At 40.5% G+C, this 21,868-nt stretch overlaps 2 protein-coding genes across 4 annotated transcripts in view; both read left to right on the plus strand.

The window, feature by feature from the left end:
* Positions 1-12,940, plus strand: part of TMEM62 (transmembrane protein 62) — a 55,024-nt gene extending 42,084 nt beyond the window's left edge. For 2 of the 3 annotated variants that reach the window (XM_046007389.1, XM_046007387.1), the window contains 5 exons: positions 1,088-1,201; positions 3,207-3,291; positions 6,849-6,953; positions 8,921-9,039; positions 12,090-12,940. In XM_046007389.1, the coding sequence (XP_045863345.1) occupies positions 1,088-1,201; positions 3,207-3,291; positions 6,849-6,953; positions 8,921-9,039; positions 12,090-12,416 (750 nt within the window). In that variant the 3' untranslated portion in view covers positions 12,417-12,940. The remainder of the gene's footprint in view (positions 1-1,087; positions 1,202-3,206; positions 3,292-6,848; positions 6,954-8,920; positions 9,040-12,089) is intronic. The other variant, XM_046007388.1, reaches the window with a different exon arrangement.
* A 318-nt stretch (positions 12,941-13,258) lies between these two features.
* CCNDBP1 (cyclin D1 binding protein 1) lies at positions 13,259-21,395 on the plus strand. The gene is made up of 11 exons (XM_046010214.1): positions 13,259-13,491; positions 13,654-13,713; positions 13,963-14,042; positions 15,256-15,337; positions 16,097-16,193; positions 16,369-16,442; positions 17,213-17,289; positions 17,582-17,862; positions 19,388-19,448; positions 20,662-20,708; positions 20,961-21,395. Exons 1-11 carry the CDS (start codon positions 13,383-13,385, stop codon positions 21,073-21,075), a joined length of 1,083 nt encoding a protein of 360 aa, XP_045866170.1. The 5' UTR covers positions 13,259-13,382; the 3' UTR covers positions 21,076-21,395.
* The last annotated feature ends 473 nt before the right edge of the window (positions 21,396-21,868 follow it).

The following is a 21,868-nucleotide window of genomic DNA, read 5'->3' on the forward strand; positions in this document are numbered from 1 at the left end:
TTGTCGTGTTTCCCTGATTTATACCAATTTCCATAGTATAAAATAGCTGATTTGAAGCTACCAGCGTATCAACTGGCCTGCAAAATTCCTGAAAATTTAACAATTGGCTTTTGTGAGTCTGTCAAGCCAGCTCCAGCACACTGCCAGCCTTTCCCTCCATTCATTATGAAGTAGCTAATCAGCTTTTCACTGAAGGATTTCTAGCAGCTATTGATGGTCTTGGCTTAGATCCATTATATCATTCGAGTTGTACAATGGTGGTATTCAAATTGGCACTCCTTGTAAAAGGAGTATTAATTAGAATAGTCCCATAAAGAAAAAAATTCCCTTACCTATTTGGTACTCAGATAGAGAAGTTCATACAGGAAAGGCAGGATAAATTCTTAATTCTTCCCCCACCCTCCCTTTTCTAAATCAATTTTCAGAATAATGAGTTGCTTCCCTAGCATCTGCCAAGGGTAACCAAATGAATCTTTTATTTTTAGTATCATTGTGAATTCAGAATTAAAAAAAATATATATATCTGGTATGTTTCAATCCATGGCATTTATATTTTTTGATGTTCAAATTGTTCTACCTTTGGCTAGTGGGAGCTTCTCCAAGTTGGCCACTAAGTCTTTCGATATAATTGCAGTAGTCTTTGTTAGTGTTCTTGCTTTCTGGCATGAAGATATTCTAAGCTCTCCCTGTGTCTTTCTTGTTCAGGAACTGGAATCAGCTATTTCTCTAAAGAGCACTGATCTTATAATGAGAAATTTTATTTTGAGAGTACAATCTGGGCACTAGCCCAGCTAGCTCCTTGCTCTTGGATTTGTTACTATTTTTAGGTCTTTTCAGTGAGCAGAGGGAAAACACAAATTTTTCTTTAAGAGAAAATGTATTGTGAGTACATGCTGATATTTCCAGTTCAAATAAAAAATTACAGGGTTTAAAATAAGTTATATTTAAAGTGCTTATAGGAAGAAGCAAAAAATAAATGAAAAAAATACAGCTATTCAGAGATAATGGACAAATGTTACTGGAAGCTAAATCTTGGAACATTATACATATAAATGTGCATGAGAGTCACTGCTGTGCTTATAACTAGGATTCTGCTGGAAGAAGTAAGAGTGTTCACCACCTGTTTTCTGTTCAAGAAGATATTCACCTCAGATTTGATCCCCTGGCATCATTTATTCTCCTTACTGACCATTGCATTGTGGTGAGTAAATTCAGCTTTTGATGAGATTCGGTGGAATCTAGTGGTGGGTCCAAAGTAGTAATATAATCATGTGGCAAGAAAGACAAACTTTATAAAATTTAGTAATTTGTCTAGAAGACAATGCTTTAAAGTTGATTTGAATTAAAAGACGCAGAGGTATTGACAATAGTAATACCTGTTTTGGAACCCGGTTCTAACCAATACCATAAAACCAGAATAACTAAGGGAATTAAAGGAACTGCGTAAAATTGGACTAAGGATCTTTTAAAAATAATTATTTCTTTCTATATAAATAATACATGCTTAATGTAGAGAACTTGGAAAATTTAGAAATAAAGTAAAATCAGCCCCACATTATTCTTTTATCACACTACTTATTATAACCATTGTATTTGTCATTATGATACTCGTTTTTTTTCTCATATATATTGGTATATGAGTTTTTAATATAAAATAGTAATTTTCATTCTCTTTTGTGGTCTGAGTTTTTTTTTCTACTGAGGAATTTGTTTTGACTATTTTCTGATATCAGTTTATGTTACTTTTAAAAATGATGTTGGGGGGGAGGTGGGATTGGGAGAGGGGGAGGGGGCTATGGACATTGGGGAGGGTAAGTGCTATCGTGAGTGCTGTGAAGTGTGTAAACCTGGCGATTCACAGACCTGTACCCCTGGGGATAAAAATACATTATATGTTTATTAAAAAAAAAAAAAAATTTGGAAGGGGAGGTGAACCATAAGAGACTATGGACTCTGAAAAACAACCTGAGGGTTTTGAAGGGTCAGGGGTGGGAGGTTGGGGGAACAGGTGGTGGGTAATAGGGAGGGCACGTTTTGCATGGACGCTGAAAAAATAAATAAAATGGAAAAAAAATTTAAAAAAATGATGTTGATTGGCATAAATATACCTTATATATTTAACCATTTATCTCTTGTTAATTGGGTATTGTCATAAAACACACCAAAGAGACACACTATGATGTTGAGAGGAAATTTTTTTTACTTTATTTTTTTAAGATTTTATTTATTCATTTGAGAGAGAGAGCACAAGCAGGGGGAGAGGCAGAGAGAGAGGGAGAAGCTGACTCTCCACTGAGCACGGAGCCCAATGTGGGACTTGATCCCAGGACCCTGGGAATGATGACCTGAGCCAAAGGCAGACGCTTAATCATCTGAGCCACCCAGGCGTCTTGAGAAGAAAATTTAAGCCTCCTTTAATTTCACTTTCTAGACATAGCTTTACATATATCTTTACAGACTTAAAATGTAAATTTATTATTTTAATTGTATTACTTGTATGATTAAGCTTTTTGGAAATATAACTAATGGGCATTTGTATCTCAGTTTTACAAGTTCCTTTAGTGTCATTTGTTTTTCTTTTGGGGGTTTTTAATAGTCACCTAGATCAGGCTTTGGAAACTTTGAGGTAGTTATGAATCACCAGGGAACATCAACAAGAAACGGATTCTGATTTAGTAGGGCTGAGATGGCGCCTGAGATTTCTGCCTTCCCAACAGGCACAGGGCGATCCCAATGATCCCATACTTGGAGAAACCAGAAGCTAGGTTATGTCTCTTCATTGTGAGTTAATCTCCAAGTGAATTGTGCCCTGAGGAGAAAGCAAAAGAAAATACCGACTTACTTCATTCAGCCTGCAGTGCACTGTGTTTGGTTTTTCTTTACTCTTATACAACTTGAAATAAAACCAGTTCTACTTCTAGGCCAGTGAGGTGGACTGTTTCAGTTTGATCACTTTATATAACTAAGAATTACTTTGTTTCAATATTAGTCTCAGTATCCAGATTCTGAAAGAGTAATGCAGAGGCTATTTATAATTTTCTTTTTTGGTGGCTCAGTTGTTTGGCGCTCTTGGATGATTTCTTTTTCTTGCATAGTCATTTCTGGCAATGGTGTTATTTCCATTTTTGTTGATGAAGCCATTTTAAAAACCTTAACTGTCATTGTACCCATGTATCTGCTTCATACTAACACCAATTTCTCTGCAGGCCCGGGTCCTTTTTGTGTTAATTGTGCTGATCCAGCTCACTGTTCTCATTACTTTTAGGCACCGAGGATATCCAGAGCATAAAGGTTAGTCATGGTTCCTTGTATTCTCAGATGTCTTCATTCTAAAGTGTCACATAATATCCTATTACCAAGTGATAAATATTATTATAAATTATCCTTGCCTTAGCTCTGTGAGATGCATTCTTCAAACTTACTGTACTTTTTCCATAGTACTCAATCTTTTTTTTTTTTAAATTCACTTTTTGGGGCACGTGGGTGGCTCAGTTGGTTAAGCATCTGCCTTCAGCTCAGGAAATGATCTCAGAGTCTCAGGATCAAGTCCCACATCAAGTTCCACAGGCTCCTTGCTTGGCAGAGAGCCTGCTTCTCCCTCTGACCTCTCTCCGCTCATGCTCTCTCTCTCTCTCTCTCATTCTCACTCTCTCTCAAATAAATAAAATCTTTAAAAAATAAAAAAAAATCAGGTTTTTTTTTTTTTGCTGCTACATTGCAATAATATGAAGCTCAAACAGAAATGGGAGGGAAAATCACAATATAGCTCAAAATGACTAAATGTCTCTGCTAGATATTAAAGATCCTCCAAGTTGGGTCTTATCTAATTAGCCACATCTTTTACCAGTTACCTGTATTTCAGCCTAGATAGTTTTCCACTGTTCCCTACAAACACCATACTCATTTATGCTTCTGTGCTTTTGCCTAGGCTGTTATCTTTAAGTTATTTTTCTAAACTTATCTAAATCTTAGCCTCCTTTAGGGCTCACCTCAAACCCTTGTTTTCCGTCCCATTTTCTCCGCCCTTTCCAGGTCATAATGAGCTCTTGCTTCTCTGAATCCCTCGAGTCCTTCCTGACAATTAATGCTGTACTTGGCCAGTCAGTCACCTTGCTTTCTGTAACCACCCCAAATGTATATATACATTTTCTCCTCAACCTGACTATAAGTTTCTCATTATAGGAGCTCCTGTTTTCCACTTCTTTTCTGTTTCTCACAGCACCCAGCACTGTGTGCATAACAGACAATAAATACTTGTTGAACTAAATTTTCCTTACCCCTTCCTGGCTTGGATGAAATCCCTGGGATCAGGGACTGATTTTAGGGGAGGGGAGTACCATAGCAATGACTCAACAGTAAAATGGCTAACTACAGAGGGAGTGTACACATCCCACTGAATGTTTTCCTGCCTATATATATTTTCACAAATTCTGTGAAGAAGTTCAAGAACCATTATTGTACACATATATGTTCCTGCATATAATGTAAATAAATAAATGTTTAAGGGAGGGGCCCAGCCTCATTCTGTGGGGATAACGATATCTTTGTATAGTTATTTTAAATTTGCAACATATTTTTACCTACATTATCTCACTTAATCCATACAGCAATCCTATGAAATAGGTATTATTGTCCCCGTTTTAAAGATTAGGACACTAAGGACTGGAAAGGTTGTGAAGGTTATTTCAAAGTCTCATCACTAGTAAGAGACAAAGGAGAGACTCGAAACCTAAGTCTTCTGACCCCAGGTCAGTTCTTTTCTGTAAACAACACTTCTCAACTTTGCATCTTAGAATCCTCTGGGAATCTTTTAAAATCTTGGTGTCTACCCAGCACCCTAGACCAATCACATCAGAATTGCTAGGAGTAGGGTCTAAGCACCAGTAGTTTATAAAGCTCCCCAGATGATTCCAATGGCCTGTCATGGTGGAGATGTTCAGCTCTGACTGAAGCAGTATTTCTCAGTCCTGGCTGCTTAGAATCACCTGGGTTGCAACCTAAGCTTCTCCTCTCCCTCAGGCCAATTAACTCTGAATCTCTGTTGAGTGAGACCTGGGCATGATTATTTTTTCAGAGTTCCCCCAGATTATTTTAATGTGGAGCCAAAAAAGAAAATCACGTTTAAAGTTCATGCTTAAAATTTGGAGCATGGGGTTCCTGGGTGGCTCAGTGGATTAAAGCCTCTGCCTTTGGCTCAGGTCATGATCCCAGGGTCCTGGGATCGAGCCCTGCATCGGGCTCTCTGCTCAGCAGGGAGCCTTCTTCCCCCGTTTCTGCCTGCCTCTCTGCCTACTCATGATCTCTCTGTCAAATAAATAAAATCTTAAAAAAAAAATTTGGAGCATAGCTGTCTCCAAGGCTAAAGGGTTATTTATTTACAATAAATAATAATTATTGGGGTTCCTGGGTGGTTCATTTGGTTAAGTGTCTGCCTTCGGTTTAGGTCCTGATTCCAGGGGCCTGGGATTGAGCCCCCTGTCAGGCTTCCCTGCTCAGTGGGGAGCCTGCTTCTCCCTCTGCCCTGCTCCTCGCTCGTGATCATGTGCTCGCTCTCCAATAAATAAAATCTTTAAAAATAAATAAATAATTATTAAAGATGGACATGTAGATGACTACTTTGAGAAGTACCAGACTAGAACAAGAATGACTCTTAAGAGAGGAATGAGTAGCAAGAATGTCACAAAGTGGGAAAGATCATTTGTTACCAGGTTTTGTACAAAATCAACTGTCAGACTGAACAGTGTTTTAAGTACAAAATGGATATGTTGGCCTATTAGGAAAGACATACTATTTAATTTACATCAGGCTGTCTTTCATTGGGACTGGTTCTTTCAGTAGTTTTCACCTCTAGGGGTGCTCAGTGTGTACCAAGCTTCCAGTCATGTCTTCTGGTTTATGACGAGCCATACACATGAGTGGAAAAATGGCTGGCTGAGGTTGAGGATCTGTGATATTTTAGTCTGTGGCCACAGAATGGAGCTACTCTGTGTGTGAAGCCTATATGCTTGGCATTTTTGGCACTATATTTTAAGAGATGTTAATTTGAAGAGCTTTAGGGATCCCTTTCAGTTAGAGTAAGAGAATAGCAATGAGTTAGGAGCTATGTCACATATGGGAAAGAAATATTGGACGGATATTCATACTTAAGATTAGACTGGAGAAACTTTGATACTTCTTTGATATATTTTTATATACCACTTGGAAGTTTGTACATTTGGATACTAAATCCCATAGAAAGCAGAGACTTTGAGCACAGCACTCTATTTCAAACCTACATGTTTATGCAGCTAAAAGTCTGTGTGTGCTTGTGTGCATGTGCGTATCTCCCAACCACACCATTGCCTTGAACTTTCTACTCTCTGCAGTTCTAATTGGACTGGCTTCTCAGGATTCCTGCCAACTTCTGAATTTAAAGTGGTGTCATCTGTATAGTTACCATATAACAAAAGATAGCCCAGGGAAGTCTTCTAGAAAATCTTATAAAGAAATTGAACTCAGAGGAAGACAAGTATCATATAATTTCACTCATGTGGAATTTAAGAAACAAAACAGATGAACATAGGGGAAGGGCAGGAAAAATAAAAGAAGATGAAATCAGAGAGGGAGACAAACCATAAGGGACTCTTAACTCTAGGAAACAAACTGAGGGTTGCTGGAGGGGAGTTGGGTGGGAGGATGGGGTAATTGGGTGATGGGCCTTACACTTGATGTACTGAGCACTGGGTGTTGTATGCAACTGACCAATCATTAAATGCTACCTCTGAAACTAATTAGAAAAAAAGAAAGAAGGAAAGAAAGAAAACTTTGCGTGTGCTCACTGTTTGTTTTTTCAAATTTATTCTGTTTAGGGTCTCCAGGATTTATAAATTTGACTTCCTTTTCTCTCCATGTCCTGAGCAAACTAAACATCTTCTACTATTCTGTGTTGTTGCTAACCCTGTATACAGCACTGGGTAAGTCAATTAGGAAACATGAGATTGTGAAGAATTCTGCCAAAAGATGTATGGAGTATTTTGACAAAAGAATCATTTAGACTCTTGAGAGCATAATGAACAACACATGGATTCTTCATAAATCATTTCCTGGAACATGATCTTAGGAAATAAAGTTCTTTCCTAACATGTTTGAAGGACATTTAGTTGACACGGTGTTAACTTAAGCTGAGAAGACCATTAAATAATTAGTGTGTATGTACAGAGCAGCCTTCTTTGAGTACCTTGAAGTTTTATCCTTTATTTCATCACACTTTTTATTTCCTTCCTTACTTTATCAGAACCTATGATTATCTTCTGTGTTTATCATCTCTTCCCTCATTAGAATATCCACTGAAGTCTTGTTTGTCTTGTTCACCTCTATGCCCAGCACTAAGCACAATGCCTAGTATGTACTTAAGTGAATATTTACTTATGGATACCCCTTAAAAACTCAGCTCACAAAGGAGAATCTGAGATGAGCGGTGAGTTCAAGCATATCCAAGTTCTTCTGTTATATTATCATACCCAATACTTAGTCCCTCAGCCACTTATGGAAGCAGGAAGCACTGTGGTTCTGTATTTACAGCTTTTTACTAATGTTCCTTAGTGACTTAAAGTCAGGAGTAGATTAGCCTACTCGTTGCTTAGTCTTTGTCTTATACTTTTATTCCACCTCAGGACTTTCCTTTGCCTATTAGTAACTCCCACCAGAGAACAGAGAGTAGTTAGAGAAAAAAAAATACAACACTCTACAATTTTGTGTACCAGGCTTTGGCAGATGGCCCTTTGGAGGTTAGTTTCCTTGTTAGAAGATAGGTTGAAGCTATTTTAGACACTTGCCTTACACTAGAGGGTGAAGCACATGATTTGGCTCCTGGCTATAAAAGAAAACATTAAAAGAGTAGAAGTTGCTCCATGTTTAAAAGTTGAAACTTTCAGGGAAAACACTTTTTTAGACTCTATATCCAGTGGAGGTTATATAATAACATCTGAGAAAATTACCTATGACTTTTTAAAGCTGAACCCTGTTCTTACTAACAGATGATGGTATTTGCATTTTGAGAAAGGAAGTCTTGACTGTCCATTTATCACTCTGGACAATATAGTAGTTCCAGAAACCTGCATGCTAGGAAGGACATTAATAGGGAGGAGCAAAAAGTTATTCTGGCATTCTAAATGAAAAAGGAATTAAATTTTTTACATGTTAACCTTGAGATATAGTTGATGTTCAAAGTAATGACTTGGGTCAGCAAGAAAAGGTCAGACTACATTCATGAATATTAATAAGAAAGAGAAGAAGTGCATTTTATTTATTTTTTTTTCAAAAGATTTTATTCATTTATTTGACAGAGATCACAAGTAGGCAGAGAGGCAGGCAGAGAGAGAGGAGGAAGCAGGCTCCCCGCTGAGCAGAGAGCCCGATGCGGGGCTCGATCCCAGGATCCTGGGATCATGACCTGAGCTGAAGGCAGAGGCCCTAACCCACTGAGCCACCCAGGTGCCCCAAGAAATGCATTTTAGAAAGATGAAAGTGGTTGAAGTTTCATTGCTTAAAGGAGTAAATATCAGTTATCTGGAAAATCAACTACCACAGACTACCTCTTTGCTTCTTAAAGGAAATGTTAATGCATTATATTAAGATTATTATTGCAACAGAATCTTCTAAAGTTTCTGAACGTACTCTGACCTGTTTCTGGAATCTATTCAGGTATAGCATGTACTCGGATGACTTCATCATCAGACAAACGTGGAGCAAAGGAGCAAATGGTTGGAGCTAAGATGTATGGTGCAACATACAGATCAGTAAAGAAGAAAAATTATGCCAGTAAAATGCTTACCAATGACTACTCTCACACTGTGTTATTCCTATAAATGTACCTTGTGATGTATATAATCAGAATCATAGTCATTTAATCTTCTCCTTTTGTGCCCATTGCCTCTTTCAGGACCATGGTTTGTTGGTGAGATCACCAAAGGCAAATTGGGTTGCTGCTTTTCCTTTGGGATATTTGTTGATGGACATTTCCTACAAGGCAGCCTAACATTTGTAGTTGGCATTCTGCAGGTAAGAGGTCAGAAATGGAATGTAAGAACGCCTTGGCCTTTTGGACTAACTATATAACAGTTATGAATTAAATCCAGAGCCTCAAACTAAATACCACAGATCATATTTCCTAATTTACTGGCAAGGCAATCTCTAATATTTGCTGTTTTGTTTGTTTTCAATGTTTCAAATGTTTTTCAAATGCTTCCTAAGCTCTTTCTTCAACCACTCTCTCGTAACATCTAAATACATTCGGCAGGAAGGGTTTCTAAAAAGTGAAAGAGATTTTTGGCTTTGTAGTTTGTTTTACTGTGCCTTTCCCTTGATGAAAAATAAGATAAGGGACTTACAGTGGAATAAGTAAGTAAACCAAAATTGATTATGATAAGGAAGAAGTAAAATGTTTCAGAGGGAGGAAAGGAAAAATAGACACACAAGAAAAATAGGTCCATTGTCCAGGGAAGCTGCACTGGGCAAGAACCAGACCTGGGCTTTTTAATGATGTCTTGGCTGCTGTTTGTTTGGGAAAATTCTAATAGGTTAGGTTTACATGTATATTAAGATTGCTTTGAAAGAAATACACAGGGGTGCCTAGGTGGTTCAGTCGGTTAAGCATCTACCTTCAGCTCAGGTCATGATCTCAGCGTCCTGAATCAAGCCTCATATCAGATTCACTGCTCAGTAGGGAGTCCGTTTTTCCCTTTCCCTCTCCCCCTGCTTGTGCTTTCTCTCAAATAAGTGAAATCTTAAAACACACACACATGCGTGCGCGCGCACACACACACACACACACACACCCCTAAACAGTAGCAAATGTCTGTATATAGTTGGGAAAGTATTTACCTACTATGTATTTTATTCACCTATTGGGGCTAAAGGTACTAAAATCTCAGGTAATGATCTCATGTTTGGGAAGAGATCCAAAAACATTGTTCAGAATGAGCTCACCGCCTCATAACAGGGCAGCAAAGGTGATTGGCAGGATTAGAGACAACCAGGGAAGACTTCTGCCTAGTAAACATTGACCACAGACCAGAACGTTCTCTGTATGGCAGCATTTTATATGTGAGTAGGTTGTGAGTCTCATTCAGTTTTCTATTATGTAGATGGAGGCTGTCTCACAGGAGCACTCTTATACCAAATAAAACCTGAGCCTTACTAAAAGGTAGGGTTTATATTCATATATTTTTAAAATATTTTATTTATTTATTAGAGACAGAGAAGGAATACAAGCAGGGGGGAGTGGGAGAGGGAGAGGGAGAAGCAGGCTTCCCGCTGAGCAGGGAGCCCAATGTGAGGTCCATCCCAGGACCCTGGGATCATGACCCAAGCTGAAGACACCTAACGACTGAGCCACCTAGGCACCCCTATATTCATATTTTAATAAATAGTATACCACTAGTGGATTTTATGTATCATCTAGGCCCGTGGCTCCCAAATGTGTTATCTCTGCCCTTGACTTGTTCTCTGTGTTTCAAGTCTCTATCCCCTGCGATTTCACATCTCCCCTAAGATATCTAACAGGCATCTCAATATCACGTGTCTAATAAGGCCTTTCATTTCTATCTCAAACCTCTTCTTCCTCCAGTTCTTTACAATTTCAGTAAGTTTTTCTAGGATGTATCTTTAATTTTTCCCTTTCCCTCTAATACCCTATATCTAATCCATTAGCAAGTAATACCCTGTTCGGTTTCCCTCCAATGCATATCTTGAATCCACCACTTCTCTTCATCTCTGTTACCACCACGCTAGTCTAACCCATAATTATTCCTTGCCTGGTCCACTCTAGGAACCCAGATTGGTCTTCCCACTGCTACCCTTGCCTCCCTACTCTCAGTTTGCCACAGAGCAGCCACTCCTTTCAAAACCTTAATCAGCTCACTCCTCAGCTTAAAACCCTTTAAGCAGAGCAGCGACATGATCTGAGTCCTGCTGACTGCCTCAGTTTCCACTTGGCTCACCATGTTCCAGGCTCATGGGTCTTAAGTAGGCCAAGACCTGTCCCACTTCAGGGGTTATTTGTTTCCTCTGCCTGGAATGTGCTTCCTTCCACGGAGTCATTCCTGCTCTTCAGGCCTCAGAGAACCCATCTCTCAGTTACCCTCTTGTGACTCAGTTATTTCTTTCATTTAATGTGTCACAACTATAGTGATCTTTTGTGTTTATTTATTTATTTATTAAAGATTTTATTTATTTATTTGACAGAGATTACAAGTAGGCAGAGAGGCAGGCAGAGAGAGGAAGGGAAGCAGGCTCCCTGCTGAGCAGAGAGCCCGATGTGGGGCTCGATTCCAGGACCCTGGGATCATGACCTGAGTCGAAGGCAGAGGCTTTAACCCACTGAGCCACTCACGCGCCCCTTGTGTTTATTTTTTTGGTCTCTCTTCTCTCTGTTAGAATGTAAGCTCTATGATGCATCTTTGCCGCATGTCCTTAGCCTAGAGCCTGGCATCATGCCTGTCGTGTAATGGGCATTTATTTGGTGTAATGGGCAATTATTTGCTGAATGAATGAATGAGTGAATTATACAGCAGCTAAACTTAGATTATAACTTAAATCTTCTGATTCATATTCTAGTACTCATGATGCTACTTTAATTAAAAATACAGAGATAATGGGGGCACCAGGCTGGCTTAGGTGGTGGAGCATGCGACTCTTGATCTTGGGGTTCTGAGTTCAAGCCCATGTGTGGTGTAAAGTTTACTTAAAATAGAAAAAATTAATAAAAAACACAGAGATAAGAAAAAAATACCTAAGTCCCCCCTCATTCTGCCAAAAAGAAAAGTGTGTTTATGTACATATATATACATATATTCATTTCCACCTTAAACATTATTGAGGACTTCAACATAAATGATACCTACTTTTAAGATGAACAAAAGGATACAGGCAAGTATACAACCATAAGTCACTTCTTGTGAGTGTTATAAGCAAATGTGATTGAAGCATAAAGAATCAGAGAATTAACCCCCGAGAGAGAGCAACATATCCTTAGGAGCCACTAATAATGCATTAATGAGGCCCAACCCTCTAAGGTCTTGCTCATGGTTCTGTTCTGCTTCTTTTTCCAGCTGGCATTTTTTAACATACCCTTGATGGCTTACCTATGTTGGAGCTTGCTGCAGCGGTGCTTTGGTCACAACTTCCGGTCTCATCTCCATCAAGGAAAATACTTGAAAGTTATACCTGTTCACCTACTTATGTTACTGCTGTACATCTGGCAGGTCTATTCCTGCTACTTTCTTCATATGACATATGGCACTCTAGCTTTTTTCTTCTCCCCTTTGCGGACCTGGTTAACACTGTTGACACCTGTTATCATTCGTTGCGTGTGGACTCTGAACTCCACTGAGCTTGGAACCTTCATAGCACAGTTAAAAAGCCACTTGAGCTCCTGAAGGTCTTGTGTCACCATCTGCCTCTTTAGCCCAGGCCTCTGCCCCAGCAGCAGGTGGAAGGCCAGTGCTGGGGGTAAGCCTCAGGGAGCTGCTGCAACCTGGACATCTGGGAGTTGGGGGGATTACTCACTACTGATTCCCGCAGAATGGACTGAAGAAAAATCTAAATAATGCCATGATTCCTTCCCTCGCCAGGAAGGCAGGGGATTGATTTACTTTTGTGAAAAAGTTCTAATCAGGAGATCCACAGGGCAGGGTCTGGTTGTGTGTATGGGAGTATCAGAAGCCCACTGTATTTTTTACGGTTACCTCATGTAAAGTACCTAGCACAGTATGTGGAACTCAGCAGCGGGTAAGGGTGCCACTTGAGGGGTAGGTAAGCGGTAGGAACTTGGGCCCTCCCCTGACCACCCTTGAGATATTAGCTCCAAGTCTTCTTTTCCCTTGGGGTTATGGGCTCTCAAGTTCTTTAGGTGAGGGTGCTTTCAGCTGATCAAATAAAAGAGTACTGATTAAGAACCCGACTGGGCGTTGCGTGTGTGTGTCTGTGTTGCGTGTGTGTGCGCGTGTGTGTGTGTGTGTGAGAGAGAGAGAGACACCAGGCCTCTGAAAGAGGGAGGAGGAGTGGCCAGACCCAGACCTCCGTGGACAAAGGGGCGTGACCGGGCTTATATGGGGGGCGGGGAGACAAAGGGGCGTGACCAGGCCTCTAGGGGAGGGACAGATAGTGACCAGACCGCCAGGGGCGGGAGGGGGCGTGGCCGGAACTCCAGGGCGGGGAGAAAGGCGTGGCCCGGCCAGGCGCGATAAGAAGAGGTGTGGCGGGGGCTGTGGGGCGGGGTTGGGCGGGTTGTTGCCGGAAACGCACCCGCATCTGTGACTCCCGGATGTGGAACGCCTACGGCGGTGCGGCCCTGGCCCCTTCCTCGGTCGCTTTTGTCCGGAGATTCCAGGAGATATAGTGAGATGGCGAGCGCCGCTGCACCTACAGCCGCGGTCCCCAGCGTCGTTCCGCCTTTGGAGCAGCTCCGGCACTTGGCGGTGGAGCTGCGGTTGCTCTTGCCTGGATTGCGGGGTGAGCTGACGCCGTTGAAACGGGCGGCGGCAGGGGCGGACTTGGTTCAGGAAGAGGCCGGTGGCGGGGGGGCACGGGCGGAGGAGGTGGGGGTCGGGGGTGGCTGGGCTTACTTGTGCTCTTCTTTTCGCCCCCGCCCGGCCCGCATGCCGAACCCACTAGTCGGCGAAGCCCGAGAGACCACCAAGGAGTTTAATCCTGAGACGTTTTGGAGGAGACTCAGTGAGTGCCTCTCCTGTTGGGGACTTGTATTTCTCATGCCTTTCAGTGTACTGACCCCTTTCCCTCCCACCGCATCCTCTCAGGATACTTCACCTTACCAATCCTTTGTACTTCGGAGTTGGGGATATGAAACAGTGATTTGGGGAGGTGTGTTGAAAGGTCTCAGCTGGTAAGGCTGACATTTTTAAAGCCCATGCAGCAGCTGCAGGCTGATCCTTTTGGCACTAACATATAGGCTTCTCCCCTCAGATGAGGCAGCTGTGAATGTGTCAAGGGAAGCCACGACTCTGACAGAAGTCTTCTCTCGAGTTCCACTGCCCTCTCCACAGGTGAGCTTTACTTTCCTGGAATCCTTGTGTTGCCTCGTTCATTAGGAATCCAGTCACCTTCTTTCCACCTTTTACACTCAAGCCAGGGGATTTATTTTCCACACCTGTCAAATAGGATTGCGGTTCTCATCTCACAGGATTGCAGCGAAGGCCAAATTGCCAGGTGCAGTTCCTGGCACAGCGGTCTTGGGATCGAGCCCCATATCAGGCTCTCTGCTCAGCAGGGAGCCTGCTTCTCCCTCTCTGCCTGCTTGTGATTTCTCTGTCAAATAAAAAAAAAAATGAAATAGGGGCGCCTGGGTGGCTCAGTGGGTTAAAGCCTCTGCCTTCAGCTCGGGTCATGATCTCAGGGTCCTGGGATCAAGCCCCGCATCAGGCTCTCTGCTCAGCAGGGAGCCTGCTTCCTCCTCTCTCTCTCTCTCTCTCTCTCTCTCTCTGTCTCTCTCTCTCTCTGCCTGCCTCTCTGTCTACTTGTGATCTCTGTCAAAAAAATAAATAAAATCTTAAATAAATAAATAAATAAAAATAAAAAGTGAAATAGTAAATATTTTAGGCTTTGAAGGTGAGCTAGTTAACTTTGTCCTTGTAGTGGGAACAGAGCTGGAGGTAATATATAAACAAGAGTTTGGCTGTATGCTGGTAACACTTTATTTTTAAAAACTGACAGTGGATCTAATTTAGTCCATAGGCTGTAGTTACCAACTCCTGGTCTGAGATAAGAGGAATACCTCATAGCAGATCATGGGTACCTCATGATGTGGAGAGTATTAGGAATAAGTTTTTTCCTGCTTTTTTTTTTTTAAAGATTTTATTTATTTATTGGAGAGAGAGAGAGAGAGCAAGATAGAGTGTACATGAGCAGGGGCAGAGGTAGAGGAAGAGGGAGAAGCAGACTTCCTGCTGAGCAGGGAGCCTGATGCAGGGTCCTGGGATCATGACCTCAGCTGAAGGCAGATGCTTAACCAACTGAACCACCCCAGCGCCCCTTTCCTGCTGTTTTTTTAATATTTTATTGAGTTGTCACCTCATTCTCTAGTGTCCAGCTAACTCCTCTCTGCTATGTGCAAGAGCAGCAGAAGCCCTAAGTCATAATAGGACTACAGAAAATGTTTGTAGATCATGCTGTACAGTTGTCTGCTCTCTTCTATAGTAGATGGACTGATGAATCTAATCCAGTTTTTTTTCATTCTGAAATTGATCCATCACCTCATAGGAAACCAAGAGGTTCTGCGAACAAGTCTATGCTGCCATTAAGGCAATCACTGCAGTATACTATTCACTTCCCAAGGATCAGGGTAAGCCACTGTGTGCACAGAAATGTTTCATTTATAGGGTAGCTCTTTGCTGATATGATAGTTTATATCCTGTGACTTTTACCTTGTCCTCAATTTGAGCATGTAATGTATCTTTCTTCCATAAAATGCACTCAAGGATAATTTTATAACATCAGTGACCTCCATAAATAAACTTTCATGCTAAGGTACGGATGCTGTGTTACCATCTTCCCTGCTTTCCCTGACTCTTAAGACTTTTAATTCTCACTGGCTCCTCCCTCTATAACCCATTCTAACCACTACAGATGCTGGATCTATAGGGCCCCCCCCATCTCCTCCACCCATATTACATCACATCTTGTTTCTGAGCTCCCTTATGGTTAAGTGACCTCTAACTCTACCTATAGATTAATGCTTTTATTATAATCATGCCAAAATTATAAATGAATATGTGTCTCATGGATCTTAAGTTTAGTCATAGATGCTTTAAACTTCAACTGTTTCATCCACAGTTGTCAAGAGACCATTGACCTTAATGAATGGATACATGCTGTCTTAGAAAGATTTTGTTCTAGATCTCTTTTGGAGGACAGTACTCAGGAATGGTGGGAAGAGCAAGAAAATGGCATGGGGAGATACATAAGACCTGAGTTTTGTTTTGGCACTCCAATTAAAGGATATGGGTGCACATTACCTCAAGTTCTGAAGGGCTTAAACTCTGAAGAAAGCAGATGGTGACTTCTGGAAAGACCAGCCTATTTAGTCTTTGGGTTTCTTCAGGAATCACCCTGAGAAAGCTGGTACGGAACGCCACTCTGGACATCGTAGATGGAATGGCTCAACTTATGGATATGCTTTTCATTACTCCAGGTCAAAGGTAGTAATACTACAGTTGGGGTTATTAGTTAATGGGATTTATTGCTTCAGGGAGGGGGAAAAACTCATTTCAACAGCAAAGTTATTAACAGCTGAGAATGATGACTAGTAGGAAGGGCTTTTTAGGAGAGAGGAAACTTGGTTATTGATATATCCTTATTGATTCCTTTCTCCAGCCCAGATAACAGTGACCTTATTTCCTACAACAGTGTCTGGACTGCATGCCAGCAGGTGCCTCAGATACCAAAAGGTGGGTCAGAGTGGGAAATGGGCCATTGACTCTGTTGGCCAAGGCATATAGAAACTCTCCTATCTAGTTTCTAGTTTTGTAGCACAGATGTATTTTAACTTACAGTTTAGTAAAATATATATAGTTTATCACCAACATCAAAAGATAAGTATTCATATATTTTCCCAGTCCATTTAGTTCTCATACTTTTTTTAGCCCTCTGTGGCCCTATCTTGTCTAACAAATGTGGTTTGTTCTCCTGGTCCTGCCCAGAACACACTGAAGCGCTTATGAGGTAGTGCCAGCCAGGTCGAAAGTAGTGTTCATCCATGAGGACCTTGATGAGAAACATCATGTGACCATTTTTTTAAAAAAAGATTTTATGTATTTATTTGAGAGAGTGTGAGCAAGAGAGGGAGGGAGCACAAATGGGGGAGGAGAGCAGAGGGAGGAACAGACTCCCAGCTGGGCAGGGAACTCAATGTGGGACTTGATCCCAGGACCCTGGGATCATGACCTGAGCTAAAGGCAGATACTTAACCCATTGAGCCAACCAGGAGCCCCTTGTGTGACCATTTTATATCTTTTTGTGGTGAATGATGAAAAGCTTTTTAACTCCTATCTGGGTACCTAGAGGATAGGTATTAGAAAATTTTTACATTAAACCACTGCTCTTGTTGACTATCCTGGGCGCTCTTCTCAAATGAGAACACTATTGGTTGTCATTTGCAGACTTGACAGAATTGTAGGCTTCTTCTTTTATTCTAGTGCTTCTGATTTTTCACTCCTAGATAACAAAGCTGCAGCCCTTTCAATGCTGACGAAGAGTGTGGATCTCGTGAAGGATGCACATGAGGAAATGGAACAGGTGAGGGGACAGCTCCATGATAGTGGATGAGAATGTAAGGAAAGAGATGACCTGAGCATTGACTCATTAAGTCCCATCCTCATTCCTGGATTTTGACTATCTCCTGCCTCATGCCAGTGTGTGATTTATACCATTTCCCTCTGTCCTTTGCTGGGCTAGGAGAGTGAGAATGGGGTTTATGAAGTGATTCAAGTGTGGCCGTTGGTGAAATAGCTGACTGATGTTTTGGGATAACTCAGATATGAGGCTGAAAGTATAACAGTCTCTTTCTTTTTTTTTTGGCTTATCTTAGGCCGTGGAAGAATGTGACCCATACTGTGGCCTCTTAAGTGACAATGAAGACAACTCTGACAGCCATGGTGATGAAGAGGATGATAGGTTGGGGTGTCCAAACAATCGGGACTTATACTGGTCAGAGGAGGATCAAGAGCTCATAATCCCATGCCTTGCGCTGGTGAGAGCGTCCAAAGCTTGCCTGAAGAAAATCCGGATCTCAGTGGCAGAGAATGGGAAGAAAGATCAGGTCGCCCAGCTGGATGACATTGTGGATATTTCTGATGAGATCAGCCCTAGGTAAGCGGGATCCCCACTTAAAACATGTGAGTAGCAGCATATGATCTTAGCTTATGCTGTCACCCCAAGCTTTTCCCCCAGTTTTTTATTTTGAAAATAATCAGTCTATAGGAAAGTTAAAGTATTGCAGTGAACACCTATATATCCTTCATTTAGCTAGATTCACCTGTTGCTCGTGTTTTTTTCAATATTGGTTTATTTCTCTATGGTTAGATGTGCCATTTTTCTCCTGAACTATTTGAGAATAGGTTGCAGACATCAGTGACATTTCACCCCTACATTCTTCAGCATGCATCTCTTAAGAATAGATATTCTTGTTATTACATCCGAGAGACTTAACATTAAATAGAATAATATTTAATATTCAGATTTTCCCATTGGTCTCTAAAATGTATTTTATTGCTTTTTTTTTTATTTTATTTTTTAATCTGGGGTTCTGTCATGGTGTCACATTGCGTTAGGTTATCATCTCTTGGAGTAGTCTGGTATGGTTGTAGTCTCTTGCAACTATAACAGTCTCTGTCCTTTTTAGTATTTTTTGACATTGACTTTTTAAAGGGCACTTGTTTTGCAGAATATCCAAAAGTCTGGATTCACATTATTGTCTTTGTCATGATTATAGATTATTTTCAAGTTAAATATTTTTTTAGCAAGGATATCATGTATTTGAGTATTTTGTGCCTCTCATTGCATCATATGGGGGAGGGACATAATGTTAGTTTGTCCCATTACTGGTGGTACTAAATTCCTTTTTTTTTTTTAAGATTTTATTTATTTATTTGACAGAGAGCGACAGCGAGAGAGGGAATACAAGCAGGGGGAGTGGGAGAAGGAGAAGCAGGCTTCCCACTGAGCAGGGAGCCTAATGCGGGGCTGGATCCCAGGGTCCTGGGATCATGACCTGAGCTGACGGCAGATACTTAATGACTAAGCCACCCAGGCACCTGGTGGTACTAAATTTTACCGCTTGGTTAAAGTAGTGCCCATTTGAGTGCTGTTCCATGGATGAACTCCACTTGTGTCAGTTATTAAATTAATGGTTTCAGATCCTCCCATTTTAAAAAATATTTGAGAGAGAGAGAGAGCAATGAGCAGGGGAGCAGGGAGGAGCATAGGGAGAAGGAGAGGGGAAGCAGACTCCCCACTGAGCATGGAGCCCAGAGGGTTGGGGCTCAATCCCCAGGCTTGGACTTAGAGATGTGACCTGAGCCAAAACCAAGAGTCAGACACCCAAGCCACTGAGCCACCCAGGTGACCTCAGAGCCTCCCATTTTAAACTGAATTAATCATGTCCTATCATAAAGGCCAAGGGAGTTTTTTTCCCCCCATTTCTAATGAAATGGGATATATATATGTTTAGTAAATACCAGTAGAATTGATTCTGGTTACCCAATTTAAGGAATTGATAGGCATTTATGGGACAGTTAAGTTCTCACTGGTCACATTCCTAACTGTGTACTGGAAACCACCCCGTTGAGCTTTGTTCCTTTTATTGTTAATGGTTATTTTTGCTTTCTGCCCTTAGTGTGGATGATTTGGCTCTGAGCATATATCCACCCATGTGCCACTTGACTGTGCGAATCAATGTAAGTACCAGCTTTGAGGGAAAAGCTCCTGACCTAACTGGTAGGATTTTACTACCTACTAGTATTTCCTTTAAGCTCTAGGGAATATATTTATTTGTCAGTTAGATGCAAATACAACAATAATGTCATAGTTCTTACTTGTATTTCTGCTTGATAAATCTTTACTGAAGCCCTAAGTTCTGGTAGTACTTTCTTCCATAATCATTTGGGTAATCACTTAGAAGAATCCAAAGACCTTAGAAAATGCTACTTTGAAAAGAAAGTCTGAATTACCACACGACTTTAGGATCCTGTTAACCTAAAATCATTAAGTTTCTGATTCCTGGTGTAGGCAAAAATCTGTGTCCAGAAACATACTCTGTTCTAATATAAACACATTGGATGATTTAACTACAGAGGGTCAAGGTCTTTATAAAAATATGGTTTTATTGTATTTTTTCAAGTCCTGGGTCCTGTGCCAGAGAGAATTCTCTTGTCTCGTTTTTAGAGACTCACATTATCTCTATAGTTATTGCAAGGAGAAGTAAAACTGCCAAATGGCTTATATCTTACATTCAGAACTATCAGCCCTGAAATATTTGATAAATTAGATGGTGGAAATTAAATTCATCAAATATATCTTCACAATATGTGAACACCTTAAAGTAGAATGGGCGTTAACTATTTTTTCCCATTCACTTTTTTAAAAAATTGACTTCCTAAGAAATAAGCATCTTTAGTAATATGCCTTGTCAGTTACCCCAAATAAAAATTTTAAAATGTGTACCATAGATTGGTGGCATATATATGTTCTCATGTTATCTTGTTACTGGTGTGCTTAAAATTCTGTACATATTCTTTTTTTAAAAGGAACACTAGCTGTTTCTGCTATATATTTAGAGCTGCAGTTGGGATAAATTCAGGTTAAATTCTAACTTTTTCTAGTTTTTTTTTTTAATTTAAAAGTATTTAAAATTTTTTAAAACTTACAAGAATGTTATAGCAACAATATTAATAAGATTTTGTAAATAAAGAAGAATCCCATAATCCTGCCACCCTAATCAGAATTTTTGTTTTTGCAATTTCCTTCAAGGTTTTTTTGTTTGTTTGGATTTTTTTCTGCCCTTTTTTTTTTTTGAAAATAGTTTGTTACTTCAGTCTTTTAGTATATCTTAGCTCTCCTTCCCTTTTTATGTGGCGCTCAGGGTGAGTAACTTCTTTGTTTCTTTTCTAGTCTGCGAAACTTGTATCTGTCTTAAAGAAGGCACTTGAAATTACTAAGTGAGTATGAGGACTTCTCATCAAATAGCTTTTTTGAGAATGAACCCATCCAGTCATTCTCAATTCCTAAAACCCCATTTCAACAAGTGGAAGAAGGTGGGTGTGGTGTTTTCTTTCCATTTCAGTTGTGGAGCAGCTAAGTTTCTACAAAGAAATTTGACTTATCTTACTAGTTTTTGTGCTCCTTGTTGAGAGTAGGTTTTCCCTTTCCAGTATAAATTTAACTTCTCTTTTTCTCCATCCCATTTGCAGAGCAAGTCATGTGACCCCACAGCCAGAAGATAGTTGGATCCCTTTACTCATTAATGCTGTTGATCATTGTATGAACAGAATCAAGGAACTCACTCAGAATGAACTTGAATTGTGAGTTTTCAGGCTTGTTTGTACTCTCCTCTCTCCTTACTATCACAGGTAGCCTCTGATGTCCGCTTTTAAAATGAGGCTAGAATGCGCTCCTGATTAAAAGGGAGTTCCTGTCCATGCTTGTCAAGAGACATTGTTACCAAAGATTGTTGGTTGGTTAGGGCAGACTGGCAGTTATTTATAACTATATGAGTAGGATATATTTTTCTTTCTAGATTCAAAAGGTAATTACATGAGTTTGTGTTCCTGAATCACCTTTCAGAGATATGTGTAGAAGCTGCCTTATTCCCTATTTGCAATAAACTGTGTTGTTTCATTGTTAAACATGTTGATAATCTTTGTTTTTTGGGGGGGGGGGATTTTTTTTTTAAATTAAAAAAATTTTTTTAATAAACATTTAATGTATTTTTATCCCCAGGGGTACAGGTCCGTGAATCGCCAGGTTTACACAGTTCACAGCAATCACCTTAGCACATACCCTCCCCAATGTCCCTAACCCCATGCCTCTCTCCCGAGCCCCCTCCCCCGAGCAACCCTCAGTTTGTTTTGTGAGATTAAGAGTCACTTATGGTTTGTCTCCCTCTCAATGCCATCTTGTTTCATGTAGTCTTTTCCTACACCCCAAACCCCTCATGTTGAATCTCCACTTCCTCATATCAGGGAGATCATAGGATATTTGTCTTTCTCTTATTGACTTATTTCCCTAAGCATGATACCCTCTAGTTCCATCCACATCATTGCAAATGGCAAGATTTCATTTCTTTTGATGGCTGCATAGTATTCCAGTGTGTATATAT

The sequence above is a fragment of the Meles meles genome, chromosome 6 (assembly GCF_922984935.1).
Source record: "Meles meles chromosome 6, mMelMel3.1 paternal haplotype, whole genome shotgun sequence".
Taxonomy (NCBI): Eukaryota; Metazoa; Chordata; class Mammalia; order Carnivora; family Mustelidae; genus Meles; species Meles meles.

Excerpts from the sequence above, each read along its gene's own strand:
- CCNDBP1 (XM_046010214.1), top strand. The coding sequence starts at position 13,383 with ATGGCGAGCGCCGCTGCACCTACAGCCGCGGTCCCCAGCGTCGTTCCG. Across the intron at positions 13,492-13,653 it reads GCTCTTGCCTGGATTGCGGG|TCGGCGAAGCCCGAGAGACC; the intron begins GTGAGCTGACGC and ends CGAACCCACTAG. Across the intron at positions 19,449-20,661 it reads ACTTGACTGTGCGAATCAAT|TCTGCGAAACTTGTATCTGT; the intron begins GTAAGTACCAGC and ends TTTCTTTTCTAG.